At 39.6% G+C, this 15359-nt stretch overlaps 1 protein-coding gene across 1 annotated transcript in view; it reads left to right on the top strand.

The window, feature by feature from the left end:
• Positions 1 to 15359, top strand: part of naaladl2 (N-acetylated alpha-linked acidic dipeptidase like 2) — a 259632-nt gene that overhangs the window by 155641 nt on the left and 88632 nt on the right. Inside the window, exon 6 of the mRNA XM_088913972.1 lies at positions 4959 to 5108. Coding sequence (XP_088770098.1) covers positions 4959 to 5108 — 150 coding nt within the window. The remainder of the gene's footprint in view (positions 1 to 4958; positions 5109 to 15359) is intronic.

The following is a 15359-nucleotide window of genomic DNA, read 5'->3' as shown; positions in this document are numbered from 1 at the left end:
ACACGCTCCGTTTAAACAGTGGGCATCATTTTTAAAATCTGACTGCTGCATAAACTGAGGGAGAAAGAAAAGGGCAAGTCTCTTCCCAGACTGTTTTCTGCACTAAAGATTTTCAATTTAGAACAAAACATGAAGCTTTTTGTACATGACTTACTCATTAGACTGAGTGCAAACGAGACTGCCGCGCAGCAATTAATGTCCGCAATGCAGCGAAGGAGCAGACTCATACGTGTACTGCTTAGTGGGGAAGGGGTGTAGCGGGCCACCCAAGAGCAGTGCCTGTGGCACATTCCCACCCGAGACAAGCCAGGTGCGGCAGAAGCGCAGCCATCCAGGGGTCTGGGATCCACGCTGATCCTTGCTGCTCGCGGCAGAGAGCGGAGCCGCTCGGTTGGGCTCAGCGGCACTGAATCGAAACTGCTGCACCTGCCCATCTGCCCTCCCCGCTGCCTACCTCCTGACATGCTGCAGCTCCTTGCCTGCACACCCCTCTGCAGGAAACCATCCAGTAGGCTGCAATGGAGACGAGGACGTGTGATCCGAGCACCCCGTCCAGCCGTTTCCCAGGAGAAGCCGGGGGAACAGCTTCCACAGCTGCTGGTCATTAAGAAATCCGGTGGGCGGTCTTTGTCGTGGCTTTTAGGGACTGGGAAACATTGGTCTGACTCCCTCATCTTTTTCTGTCTTGAAGACTAAAATGATTTTATTTTAGTTCTATTATCCTGTCAGTGAAGGACATACCTCAAGGCCTTGGATATTGATTGATTGTAGCCGGTTGCTCTTCTCTGGACATGTTCCAGAGCTTCAGTATTATTTTTATAACACAATTATACACAATATTTTAAATAGGTCTAAAATGTGTTCTTATTAATGCATTACGCAATTTTTACATAACATCCATTGATTTAAATTCTTTGTTTTAACTTTATATCCTAACATTCTGTTGAGGTTCTTATTGCTTTTCCACATTATCTAGAAAATAAAGATGATGTGCTGACATACTGTACACATCAAAGACTTTTTTTATAAGCAGCTTTGTCAAATTTGGTGTTTCCCCAAATATTTTTATAGTTTGTTTTTGCTACTTGCATGTAACAATCATTTCTGGTTTATATTAAACATCATCATCCAGATGTTTCCCTTCTTCGATTCTGTCTGAATCATTTAGAATTTTCCTTTCAGCTTCTGCCGTGTTTGCTGATCTCTTATTTGATACTAACTGCAGACTTGAGAATTTAATTTAGCAACTTTACCAGAATTAAAATCTTTGTATATACAGTAACTTAAGTAGAGCAGTGATCAGCAAATTCTCTTTGGATCCATTAACCAGTTCTTAATCCAAATACAATTCATTCCATTTCTTTTTCAGGCATTCAGTGTCTTTGAATGCCTTCTGCCTGCAATTTGAGAATGAATCTTTTACCAGCAACATACAAAAGAAGACGTATTGTTCTGTTATTCTTCCGATTGTCACTCTTTATGGATAGATGCTACATTAGCATTTTTCTGTTAGAATGTGTTCCTGCCTTTACTGACTATTGGAAGAATTTGTTTTTCAACAGCATATACAGTAGATATAATATCTTTTCCTCACGTACAGTGGGTAGAAACCCATTAGGCCCTGGAGATCTGTTTATCTGAAGTGCTTCTAGTACCTAGGACACTTCTGTATCTTCCCTGTGAAAACAATTTTATATAGGACGTTGTCTTTCCCCTGCCCGAAGCGTGGTGGATTTCTTCCTACTGTACGTCAGTGATTGAGTGAAATAAAAGCTTTCATTTCCATTTAATTTTCTAAATGTTTACCATTTTTATCTGTCTCACATTCCATCTTTTAGCTGTTAGAATACTGAAATGAAAAACATACCTGCCTACATACTGTACGCACCTCCTTAATTACCTGTCTACTCACCTGGTTAATTACCTGCCTAACTCCCTTTCTCTCTTTGACTTCGCAATTACAGCTTCATTTACCAACACTAATTTTAACTATTAGAAAATAAGTACCCTATAAATCATAAGGTTTATGTCTTCAAAATATTTTTTTCGGAAGTACGGAAAACACGACATTTAAACAAATATAGTCTTTTTAGATAATTTAATGATTCATCTTGCTTATGTCCAACTATTATAGGTTCCTTTTTCTTGGGTTTTGAAGCATTTACTGTACTTATTCCTCTTTAGAGTTGCAAAAAGCTAACATAATAGAGTGTCTTCTTTACGTGCTCTGGGGCCTTGATGAGTTAGATCACATGCATTTCAATAAAAGGAAAGTTCAAATTATCATATTTGTTAACAATTAATGGATCATGTTTTCATTTAATGTGAGAAACCCCTCATGTGCAACATGAAGAGAGACCAGTGTTAATGGTCTGAAAAGCTTTTCCTTGTAATCTTCACTTTCATGCTTATAAAGAAATCTAATTACTTGACACTTGTCACTGAGAGAAAGGGATACGTGCTCTATCTGTATTGCCTCTGTACAATGTCAGGAGATGCAGACACTAGCAACAAAGATGCATTTTTTGTTTTCTAGGAAAACATACTGTACAGTACTTGAGTGGCTTGTTAGTCATGTTTTCTTTCATGTTATATTCAAAACCATCAAGTGAAGGTCTCTGGAGCTCTTTTTTAAGCAAGATAACAAAGCCTGGTGCCTCAGAGTGCAAAACATTAAACATTTAATTAGAATTCTATATTTACTCATTTATTCTATCGCCTACCTAGGAACCTAACTGAAAATCTTTTTTAATTCCTTAGACATCAGTTTTGTAGTTATTCGTGATCCTTTTTCTGATGTATCCCTGCTAGCAATTGTGTGCCATCTCTTCGTATTACTTCAAATGATGTACTAATTGTAGGTTATTTTACAGTGTTTTATAGGGCTGAAGAGTCCTTTTACAATGAGAGAAAGTATGTTAGTAATATACTGTTATGTTACTCTATTGATTAAAACTGTTATTTTCAAACATCTTGAAGAAGCATCCATTGTTTGTGCTTAGTTTCTGCAAAGAACAGTATGGAAGACCAGAGTGCTTTGCTCAAACTAGGCATCTCTTCACAGTACGACAGCCTCATGATGCTTTATGTCTATGAAATATTGCAGGACAACCATTTCTTGCAATTCCTACACATGCAGCTGGGGTCCCAGTCCCTGTCTGCGCCACAGGCATGGTGCTCTTCTGCCTCATCAAGGACTGCAGTTGTGTTGAAATTGGTTGATTTTATCTTGAAATGTAAAATCATCAGCAAAACAGGATCTCTCTTCCTACTCTTTGTCTAGGACCTTGTGGAGGATTTGTCAAGGTCATATTTATTATTGTCAGATCAATAATAATTCTGCGCTCTTTGTGCCAATCTGTTTCTTTGTTTCCTTCTTTTTTATGTCTACTGTAGCTTTATTTTGATCGGTAAAATATATATATATATCTTAGAATCAAATGCAGCTGCTGTCAGTTGCCTGCAGCCTAAGGCTAAAATACTGAAGTATAAAGATTTATTTTGCTTCACTAAAGTATCCAACAACAGTGATCTAAAGGAAGCTAAACTGTAAATTCTTCTTTAAGGATACCAATTATACTTCTAAAGTTATTTCCTCAGTTTTGGTAAAGTTGCTTCATTTCCTTTTGCTTTTTTTCAGCTCTTCACACAGTCCTTGTTTTTCATATACCGTGTGACTCTGAATCGGCTTAGACCGAGCGGCTGGGCCCCCGTCTGCAGCAGGCAGTAGCTCAGAGAGTGCTGTTTCCAGTTTGTTATTCGTGTTCGACGGTGCTTATCAGAGTGGAGGAACAGCAATGCTGGAAAATTGAGCCTCCCAAAACTGTTTGTTCCTAAAGCAGGATTAAGCTTACGAGTTCCGGTTTTAATGAGGCTGAGTCAATGAAGCAGTTTGCAAATCTAAATCCCCATTGGTGCTGGGAAACTATTACTTCAAACTTAAAATCTGCTAGCCTATTAACGCAGGGGCTGCTGACTTCAGCCCCGCTCTGAACGGTTTGGTGTGCCCAGAGACTCGCTCATTTTCCTTCACTTCCACATTCCTCATGAGGCCTCCTGCCACTCTCCTCGGAGGAGGTTTAAATAAGAGGCCCAGCGCCGACCCCACACAGCTGGCTCACCTGGCGCCATGAGGATTCTCCTCACTGTGCTGCGGCGGCCGTGATGTGATTCTCCATTACCGCCAAGCAGGCTTTACCACTTCGAAAAGCCCAGATATGTCTGACTTTTGAAGTGACTTTTATTGTAGAGCATCTGCATCATTTCGCCTTTCTTTTGTGGCAGCTTTTCTTCTTTTGATATAGCTTTTTAGCAAGCATCAGCATGGCCTTGATATGATAGAAGACGCACAGGAAGGTCTTGGGGAGATAAATGCATTGGAGGTACAGGAATTGCAGTTTTGATGGACAGAAATAAGCCATCTGGAGAAAGATGAACATACATAGTCTAACTTACACCTACCAGAGTAGAATAGGTACCTCATTTATTGACAAGTTAAATTTTGGCTAGGAGCTCTTTTTAAAATGCTTAACTCTGAGATCTCCAGTCCTGAGTATGAACTGCCAGTCCCAGTGGTTTTCTAGGTCATCATTAAATCACCCATTTCTAAAGATATAGAACTATTCTCCCTACAATAGCAATACATTCTGCAGTTCATCACTAGCCATAAGTTTTATTGGAGAAGAACATTTTGTGGCCTTTATCTATATATTATGGAATGACGGTATATAAAGATGGGATTTTTTCCGGCTCCACAGCCAAAACATTCTGTTTCCTTTCTTCTCTTTTCAGCATGGAATAAACCTTTACTCGTTAGATTAATATGGTAGCTCTAATCCAGCTAGGAAAAACAGAGTCGTTGTTAAAATTGTCAGCAAGGTCCAAGAAACATGGAAATTGACAATTTGTGCGGTACTAGGCGATCCCTAAAGCTTGTGTTGTTGTTTTTTCCTTTCAAGATGGAAGTTACCGAGAAAAGCTTTCAAACCTGACACATCTGCTTGTCCAGCCAATCTCAGCGTCTCTCGCCAGAGAGCTGCTGTCGGCTCCTGGGACAGCATCAGCAGTCAGAGACAAGTGCACTCCTCTGACAACGCCTGCCACCGCAGGTAAGGAACCTTCTCACTGCAGTCTTCCTGGGAACAGCTTATCCTTAACCACATACCCTTTAATAACGCCCTGCTTGACGGCACAGAGATATCTTGTCTGTTTCAGGTTAATGCTGATCCCTCAGAGAGCTCAGTTATCGCTTAGCACTGTCAGACCCCCCGAGACAGCCCTGCATGCCTAATTTTGCCATAATCATAGCTTGTGCTTGTCTCTCCAACACAAAGGTGAAAGTTGCCGTATGATTGGGAAGCTGATAAGTACACCAGGCAGGGATGAAGGCACAGAGTTCTAAATTAATCATCTAAATAAGATATAATCAAGTATAATGCAATCTAAATGTATTCATGTTATTAGGCAGTGATACCTGAGCTTCGAATTAGGTTCAGCACTGTGCAAGCAAATTATTATCTTGACTTATGTCCCATGTCTTAGAGAGACAGTGCAGAATGGATTGTTATATCTGAATGAATTACAGTCAGCTTCTAGACTAACTGTGACAACTTGAGTGTAGTTAATATAACTCCAAGACCGTGATGCATGCCAGTCAATCCAGCTTACATAATCATTTTGGTATTTAATTGAGATGACCAGAAGACTGCCTTAAGTGGTTTATTTCGGTGACCTTTTTCTTGGGTCAAACATAACAGGTTTTTGGTCAATAATTTTGCCATGTATATTCGTAACTGTTAATTAAACTGACGAAATGGGAACTGCATTCACAGACGTATAATTGGATCTAAATGCAAAGGACTCAAGAAAAAGGTCACAGTTTTTAATGTGCAAAAATTTCATTAAGGTGATAGTCTTCAACACACGTACTTTAAAAGGACAATATTTAATGAGGTTCTCGATATTCACAGCTGCTGCTATAACAGATAATATTCACAGTTTTTAAAATTGTTCATATGCAGTTGAATAAGTATACATAAACTTTATTAAGTTTTAATTCTTCCAGATAAAGTAATGGAGAACAAATTCACATTTGCAACAAAGACCCATAGGTCCGTGTAGTGGAGTAGTGGCTGTGTACTGGGGCAGCGAAGTCCTGTACCTTACTCATATTACTACAGCAGCCTCCCTTCTGTTCTGCAGTCTTGAACACTGCTCCGTGCTGCTGCCCCAGCTCAGTCTTCAGTTCGCGACTAGCGCCCGTCACCTGTGCATTGTCAGGACCCCGGGAAAGCTGCCTGTTTCTGGCGGGGGTGATGACCACCTGGATCCTGTCCTGCAAGCGCAGGGCACCAGGTTGGTCTGTACCACGGAGCAGGACACCTGTCCACTGCAGGGCACTCCCAAACACGCAGGCGCGGTTCAGAGACACCCTTTACCCCGGCCAGCATGTCTGTGGGAGGAAGAACACAGGGTAAACCCAGAGGAAACCCATATGCACACACACTGAAGGTACCTCGGTTTGAAATCTGTACCCCTGTGACGCAGCTGACTGAGCTCGCCAGCATCTGGCAGAAATAACATCTTTATCTTTTCAAAACCCACTGCCGTCAAAAACACAGCGGCTCTCACGATCATCACTCAAATTCCCAGTTCATAGTTCACAGTGCTGATTTCATTTTGTTGGATCTAAGAACAGAATTCCTTTCTGGTCACCATAGCTGCTTCGCTTATTATTCCCAAACCACATATTTTAAAAAATGGTCAAGAAATTCACAGTTGTCATGGAGAAATGGGTTGTCATGTGGGTGCAATGTTTAAATGAAAAAAAATAAGAAAGAAAGATTACGAATGAGAAAGGATCATTCAGTCTCTGTAGCTTGTTTGGTTTCTAGTAGTTAATTGATCTCAGGACAAACATCGATTAGTAATACAGTAGCACGTCCGGTTTCATGTTTTGTTTTAATTGCACTCCATGTCACTGCAATAAAAAAGGGAAAAAAAGAAACTTTGTTTAGAATATGTAATGTGACTGTGCTTTCACTGTATTTAACGGTCATTATTGTCCATTTACATGAGAGGAATACAGACGTTTGTGATATTTGGTTAATACTAGTTGTTGCTACAGTCCTTGAAAAACAGAAAGAAGTCACATGCCCTTTAAGAGAAAAGTGGGAAAAGTGAAAATGGATGTTTCGAGGCATTAGTTTAAAGAGCAGTGAGGAGACATGGCTCCGCATGATCAATGATTTGCAGCTAAAATACAGACATTCCTGTAGCTACATTGGTTTCTGTGTTGTAATAGAAATAAAGCAGGTGTATGAACTCTTTTAATGGATGGTATTAAACTCTAATTCCTGCTATTGACTGAAAAATCCTTCCATCTCTCTGCATCATTGCCCAGGAGACTCAGCTATTGCTGCAGTGCAGTTGTTCAGTCTTGATAGACAGCTAAGGATTTAGTTCAAGTGACAAAATGAAGGAAAATGGGTTTTAAGTTGAATCCCTTGCCAAAGTTTCAATAAAGACTGAAATGGTGATGGCTATTAGACTATGATTAAGGCTTCTGTAACTTTTCTATTATTGTTTCTTTTTTAAATCGTCTTAATATATAAATTCCTCATTTTTACGACTGTCCTCTTATGCCCTCTTTTCGAAAGGAATTGAACATTTTTTGATAATACAATTCCAGTTCTTGTTATTCTCTACAGTAATAAAGTGTGTTTTCTGTTTTTCTGTTTTGTAGACAGATAAATAGATACTATTTGCTGTTGTTTTGTTTTTTAAATAGAATCACTTTGTTTGTCCCATGTTGACTACAGCTGCCAATTTTGCACACTAAGATTTGGATATTATTCGTCTCAGTGCATACTGTACATGGGTCCCCAAATAGTTAAAAAGACAGTTGTATAGGCTTGATTCAATATTTTTTTTGTACTGCATCATACAGTACCTGTGTTTCAATCACTGCACCTGCTGAAATCTGCTGGCTGCTCACTGAAATCTTTTGTTCACATCACAACATTAAGAGGGGCTTGAGCGCTTCAGAGATCTTCCAGGGCCCCTGGAATCAATGAGACCAAAACATCATTGGTCAGAACATGAAAGTTATTGATCAGACTGGGTGCCGAGAGTCCCTGTCTGTCTCTGTTACCTGCAGTTTTACTCATCTCTGTGCTGTAGCCTCCTATGTAAAATAAGAGGCGCACAGCAGTGTGAGATTCTAGTCGGCAGGATAGTAATCTGTGTTCCATTGATTGGGTAAAGCACTAACCACTCCAGAGGCTTTCAATTTATTTCTCTTTATCTTTCTTTTTTTTAATTAACGGTCATGTGCCCTTCTCCGTCTGTTACATTTACCTCTGTCTCAAGGAGACACCGTGAATGGTACCTTATTCACTCATTTTTATTTTCCATAGACACCAGGGATGTGGGCAGGGATGAGTTTCATTATTTCACGTAATTCATTACTGCAGCACAGATGGATATCAAACAGTGCGATGGGTGGTTATGGAATGGGCCAATAAAACTTGCTTAGAAAACCAAAACTGTAGTATAGTGCCTTTTTTTGACAAAAATTAAAGTTAGCTTTAGAACTGTTTTTAAATAGAAAGGTTATTCATTCCTATGAGAAAATACAATGTATGCACACATGCAAGCTCGATACACTTGCATTATTATTAATTGAAAAATTGCCTTTTTGGTGCACTATTTACAGTATACATATCTCTTATGTAGATAGTATAGGTAGTATACTTAGGTAGTATAGTAGTGATTTTATGTATCACAAGTTTTAGGCACAGATTTTGCACAACAGAAACGTCTGTTACGTGCATGTGTGACCTTCGCAGTTCCGCGCGGGCTCGTGCCCTCCGCCACCCCGTTCCGTCCCGCAGCACCTGGGGCGCGAACCCGGGTCTCCGGCGTAACGCACCAGGGAGCCAGCCGCATGAGCTAAAGGAGACCTCCCTCAGCCCAGGCAGCTGAGGGCCCTGCTACGCGCAGGGAGGGCGATGACGTCACCGTGTCCGAACTCGCTCCGCTACATATGTCTTCATTGGCAAGCATGACCCACTTGTTTGGTGACAGTGTTTAATGTTTTAATATCCTCCTCATTAATTGCCTGACACTTTCCCTACAGTCGGCTTTCACAGAACAGTGCCATAGAATGAGAATGTCTATCAGTTGCCGAAAATTTTCTTAGTGTCTATTTAAAGATTTTATCAGGGTCCAGTAACAACCTTTTGGACAAAATCTGGTATCTGGTATTATGAAAAACAAGACTAAATAGGAAATGACATGAGGTAAGTATCAAATTGACATTTAACAATTTTATTTTCATAATATTTATACTCACAGGAATTTATCATATTGAAAAATAAACATATTTATAATGTCTGTCATTTGTTTTCTGTGGTCCCCAGTCTGGAACTAGAGTCTCTCAGATAATTTCATATTAGCACTTATTCGCCTTGAGATTCATTAGGAGAGAACAGGCTCTGAACGCAGACGTCTTTGTCTCACTGGTTTCTGCTGTAATGTACTCCTAATAGATGTCCTCAAAACAAATGCTGTATTATAAATCATCTCACACATCTCAGCTGTAGTGAACAGCTCTATAGAAACACTTTGGATCTTTAATTACAATAGTATTGATTTCTGCATACCTACTAGGTAACTGGTCCCATCTCAGTTAAAGATTTCCTCCCCTAGTTAAGCACAGAAACCATAAAGATTAAAGTTGTGCTGGAATGAATTCTGTAGTTTTGCACGCAGAAATATAATGGCTCCAGTTTCTCAGTTACGGTCTGCGAAGATCTGTGCATTGTGCTTCATAGTGTGATGTGTTTTAATATTCACTGCCTTCACTCACCTTTGTATTATTTATGTTTTGTTTATTTGGAATATCAACCATTATTTTGGAGCTACTGTACGTACATACAGTATATAGTACATCCACTCAGCCTGGAATTGAGAACTGAAGTTTTCGGTGCAACTATAACTCTCCCTGCGCCTGCTGGGATTTGATCCTGGTCTGGGCTCTGAGCACACACAGCGCCCCTCCTTGGATAACCTCTGTTATTCCGAAAATCCAGTCCTCCACCAGGAGAGAACTGTACACAGCACCAGAGAGGACTGCGGCTCTACTCTGCCCCTGCTGGGATTCGATCCTAGTCTGTCCCGGGCTCCCAGCACACACAGCGCTGCTTCCCACTCAACTCTAGACTCCTGGGAAAAATCCCACGGCATCGCAAGACCAGGTCCTCTGCTGTGGAGTTTGACATAGTCTGGATTTCAGTGCGGCGTGACATCACTTGTAACTATTTAGGTGCATGTGCTCTGTGACGCAGCCACCTACAGTACCTACCTGAGGAAAGTGAGCAGGTGCCTCTGACACATAGCCCCCACCACCATCGGGGCCACTTCTCATTACAGGAGAGCCTGCACGAGCTGAGGGAGCCCCGCCTCTCTCTCTGATGTCCCTGCAGGCTTGCTGAGCTCTGAACTTGCACATTTATTGGCTGAGCCAGTCGCAAGCCTATGTTGTTGTTCTGTTACCTCCCAGTGCATCAGAGTTGCCTGTTGGAAGGTATATCTGCACATGTACTGTTTAGTTTCCTGTACTGTAATTCATTGATTAGCAATCACCACTTCTTAACTGCAGGGTATTGCAAGAAAAGAAAGCATTTTTCTTTTTTTGAAAAAAAATCACCACAGAATGTACTGCCGTGTCAGTAGTCGGGTTTCTGCTGCACAGCACCAGAGTATAAACAAGAAAATAATACCAGGTCTGCTATAAAAACAGTGAACAAGACTGAGGTAGTGTGGGCATCAGGCCACGAAGAGGAGATTGAAACCAAGAAATCAAAGAAGCAGATAACATACTTGCGACAACCTGAGAACAGAGATGCGATCTGTACAGCTTCAGATAACAGCTCATTGACTTGCCAGTTGTATTGTTTACTAGTTCACTGGACAGCGATATCAAGGGAGTGTTTGGTGGCACTGGCCTTTGTCCTGAGGAAAGCAGAAAGGGCTGTAGTACCCCTGAATAGGAGCCAGGGTTGCGCTGTCAACTTTGTGCTTTCTGGTGTCTGCTTTTGTTTATTTTTGTCAGGGGAACAATAGGCGAAGCATCTTATGAATTTCATTCCCTTTGAAGTACACTGTATCAGAGTGGTACTGCACCTCTTCATTTTTAACAGCTACTTTAGGGATGAGGAAATAAACTAAATTCTTATTCATTTGCATACTGACCATGAGAGAACTGATTAAATATGAGTATTTCAGAGCATTGCCAAATAAAAAAAAATCTTAATTTCCCTGCAAACTCTTTTACCTATTATCCTGTTTTCTTTTCAAAGCTGCATGTAAAATTTGATGGTCTTCCAGCATTTTCTTTGATGCTTTTCATCTGTGTATTTGTCAAAAATGATGAATGGGAGTTCTTGCCTCTAGAAGGGCCACGGAATTTTGTACTGACTGAGAATATGTACCTGTAACACACGATCTTCATGCACAGTATTTATGCAGCACATTTGCCAGCTGCCGCTTGTGTCTGTGTTATATCTGTGCTCGTAACTCGTCTTCACTTCCCAGCGATATTCACATTGAAACTACCTAATCTCCCAGCCCCAGGGCAACTGCATCTGCCAATGGAATGTGTTGTCCTTAAGTATGTTATTATTGCCTTAAACCTGTACGAATTCATGTCCTGCTTCTAGGCTTTTCTGCCTGAACCTGGGAATACTTCAGATAAAACACAGCACAGAATTAACTTTACATACAATGTAACAATACAAATTCTGAGTTAATTTACACCCCATTTACATCAAGATTTAAAAACATGGTAGTGATTAAATTTTGTTATGAATTTAAACAACCTATTGCTATGGAAATAAACATCGTACATTATTTCCTTCTGCTCCAGTTATCAAAAAAATAAACCTAGTTTTAGATTGTTCTTTAAATCTTTTGGCTCTGATAAGTGAGCTATGGCTAAGATTAATTCAAAACTCATTCTCCAAGCACAGATTACAAGCCCTGTACTTGATAGTTGCCTGAGGCTTATTCTGTTTGTCCAATGGAACCTGCTATCAAGTTCTCAAAACTCAGAATGTGAAGGTGGAAAGAGGGTCGAAAATTTGATTTAGTATGGACTTTAGCGTTGTGATAGGAATTTTAGTCATTTATTTGAAAATCCTATTTAAACTTTGCTAAGTCAAATTTTTTTATAAAATCTTTTAAAATGTTATCTTCTCTTTAATTTTAATTTTAAGAGTTTTGAAACCTTTAAGTTTAGCTCTGCAGTGCTGTGTAATGAAATGAAAGGATGTCCAGCATGCAAGAGTCTAACTCCCAGTATTACAAAGGAGTGAGAGGTAAGAGCTTGACTGATAAAGCAGCATTTTACTGTACATTATTGTCATATTTTAAAACATGTGCTAATACAGATAACAGAAATCTTTCCTTGCTCACAATTTAAGAGTTTTGCAATGTTCAGCAGTCAGGAGTACATAACAATATGTAAAACCTAGTGAAGATCACAAGGCAGAATTGAACCAAGATTATTACTGTATGTCATATTGCATGAGCTGCACCTTAGAAAATGCATTACTGTTGTGGGAGATTGATAAGATTTGCCTGGGATTCTCTTTTCTACTAGGACATTGCCTGACTCTGAAAGTTCACCTCTTTCTCAAGGACTCAAGGACTTCTGGGTTCAGGGAGAAATTTCATTTTTCCATTCATCTTTCTGGGTTCATTGAGGGTTCATTTTTCAAAAAACCCCAGAAATCGGCTTCATCAACTTGGCTGGATAGCTTGTGTGTTTGTGGTAAAGCAAAAGGCTGCTTGAAAGTCTACTTCAGCTAATACTTTTGGAACACGTGTTGTAGCATTTTTGTCTCTTTTTCATATGAGAATGATCACTGATGCAAATAGTCTTCTACGAGCAGGTTTCAATGCTTTTTAAAATAAAAAGCTGCTAACATAAGAAGAAATAGAAATGTTATCTAATCTTTGTTTTCTTTTTGAAAAATTGTAAAACTTTTGAAAGTCTATTATTATTTGTATTAGGATATACAAAGCAAAAAGGTTTGCCTTTTTTAAGGGAAAAATAATCACTTGCTGTAAAGGCAGAGGTGTTTTTTGTGTGAAGATTGACCCATTAGTGAGAATGTAATTTATTTCTGCATGTACACCACATATAATAATAGAACAGTTTTATTTATGAGCACTTTACAACAAAGCTCAAAGCATATCACACACCTTTTGAAAGGTCCACAAGATTAATAAAGAAAAAAACATGTCCATACAGGAGGATGAATATGAAATGATGTTTGTGGCAATTTATTTGTCACAGCTGATGAATATGTGGCAAAGTGCTATAAAAACTGTTTTCAATGTTGTTGTTTTTTAAATAAATAGTTATTTATTGTTTGGCCTCTCCCTTTTAAATTTAATATAGTGCAGCATTTTCATTAACCAGATTTTGATTGATTAAAAATATACTCTGCCCTCTAGCTAAATCACTTTTCTGTTTAAGCCATTATTCATTAAACCTGGTGCTCTTACCTTAGGAAGCGTGCTAGAACCCAGAACTACTTGGATTCAAGGTGAATGGCAGAAAGTTTAAGCACAATGTAACAACACGGTATTGAAGACGGAGACGTACTGGCTCTGCCACTGTCTGTAGAGAAGTGTGTGAGCATTATGTGGGCAGTTTGATGCATTATGAGTCTGAACTTAATAGAGGCATTGAAGTACAGTAGCAGCTTCCCAAGGTGCATGTACTGTGAGCATAGGAAACAGCCAGGTCTCAGCTCCGTTCCTTGTCTGCACATCCTGCTAAGTTTTTTCTCTATATTTTTTACCAAGTGAATCAACTGGGATCAAATTCTCTTTTTACAATTATGACTGGGAGACCTGTTTATGCAGCAAGGCATTTACGGGGAGGCTGGGAGTCCCACTTCCGTTCTGAAGTTCTGTTTCCATAGAGTTCCTGACGGATCAATCCCAAATTTAAACAGTGAGCTCTCACACCATGTACATTTTCTTTTCATTCATTTCATTCATTGAATGCACGATGCTTGATGATTTTTAGAATTATTGACCAGATAGAATTGTGGATATGTTTAAAAAAAACAGGATTTTACTAATTTTACAAGTTTTGACGACTTACAGTAGTTTCTGCTTTGAACATCAGTGTGAGAGGAACTCTATTAAAACTGAACATTTAACAGAGGAAAAACTCATAAATTCTTCTAGGATAAAATTTTAGATTTATTTTAAAGACAAGAACATAGGTGTAGCAATGCAAAAGGATTAATAATTTATCCCCCAAAAACAAAAATGTGAGTTAAATAATTGCATTTTCAAACACAGCCAATACTTTTGAATTTCATTAAGGCTATGGAAAGTGAATTATTGAACATCTTTGTTGTTATTTCTCCTTTAATTCTTTCTGTCTTACGGGCATGTGCAGTGTGATTTTCTGTCTCTCCATCACCACCACAATGACAACAATAATAATATTAACAACAACAACAAAAAAACGCCCAATTACTAACCGCTTTATCCAAAACAGGGACACAGAGGAACTGCAGCCTGTCCCACCAAGCCACAGGACGCCAGTCCATCACAGGGCACACACAGACACACACGCTCACACGCTGATTTTCCCAGAACGACTGTGAGAGGAAACCAGAGCACACGGAGGAGACCCACACAAACATGAGGAGAACATACAAACTCCACACAGAGAGCACCCCAGGAATTGAACCCAGGGCACCAGCGCCGAGAGGCAGTGATGCTCACAACTACTGTATAATTCTACACTACTTCAGCTGTGCTGCTTGTTGCCTTCTCATTGAATGCTTCACATACTGTACACACAGACAGCAATGGTCACATATTAATGGTCTTAAATTACATTTGCAAATGCATTAGAACCCAGAGTACATTAGCTGAGCATGAAAAAAGCATAATTAGAATGGTTAATAACCCCTACAAATGAAGACAACACTTGGAAATTGTGTAATTGTCACTGTTAACAGCTACTTTATTACAGTATGTACATTATTTAGACACAGTCATCTGCAACACCTAGGACAGTACACAGTTACAGCACATTGCTGTGTACTCCCTTTGTTAATATAGTGCTTGGCTGATTATTCTACATTTTGTCCTCTATAGCCCAATACTTTTAAGCTTTTAGTGAAAATCGGGTTCATGAAGCCTGTTAAGAGAGGGAAACAAATGCAAGAGCTGTCAGAAGCTATCCCTGTGTACGCTCGGAGAATATACTGTATAGAGAGATGCTGTTCACTGGGAATTTAGATGGTGCTGAAAATGTCTGT

Source organism: Atractosteus spatula, chromosome 4 (assembly GCF_055471065.1).
Source record: "Atractosteus spatula isolate fAtrSpa1 chromosome 4, fAtrSpa1.hap1, whole genome shotgun sequence".
Taxonomy (NCBI): domain Eukaryota; kingdom Metazoa; phylum Chordata; class Actinopteri; order Semionotiformes; family Lepisosteidae; genus Atractosteus; species Atractosteus spatula.
The sequence above is the reverse complement of the archived record's forward strand: the minus strand, read 5'-3'. Positions and strand labels throughout refer to the sequence as shown.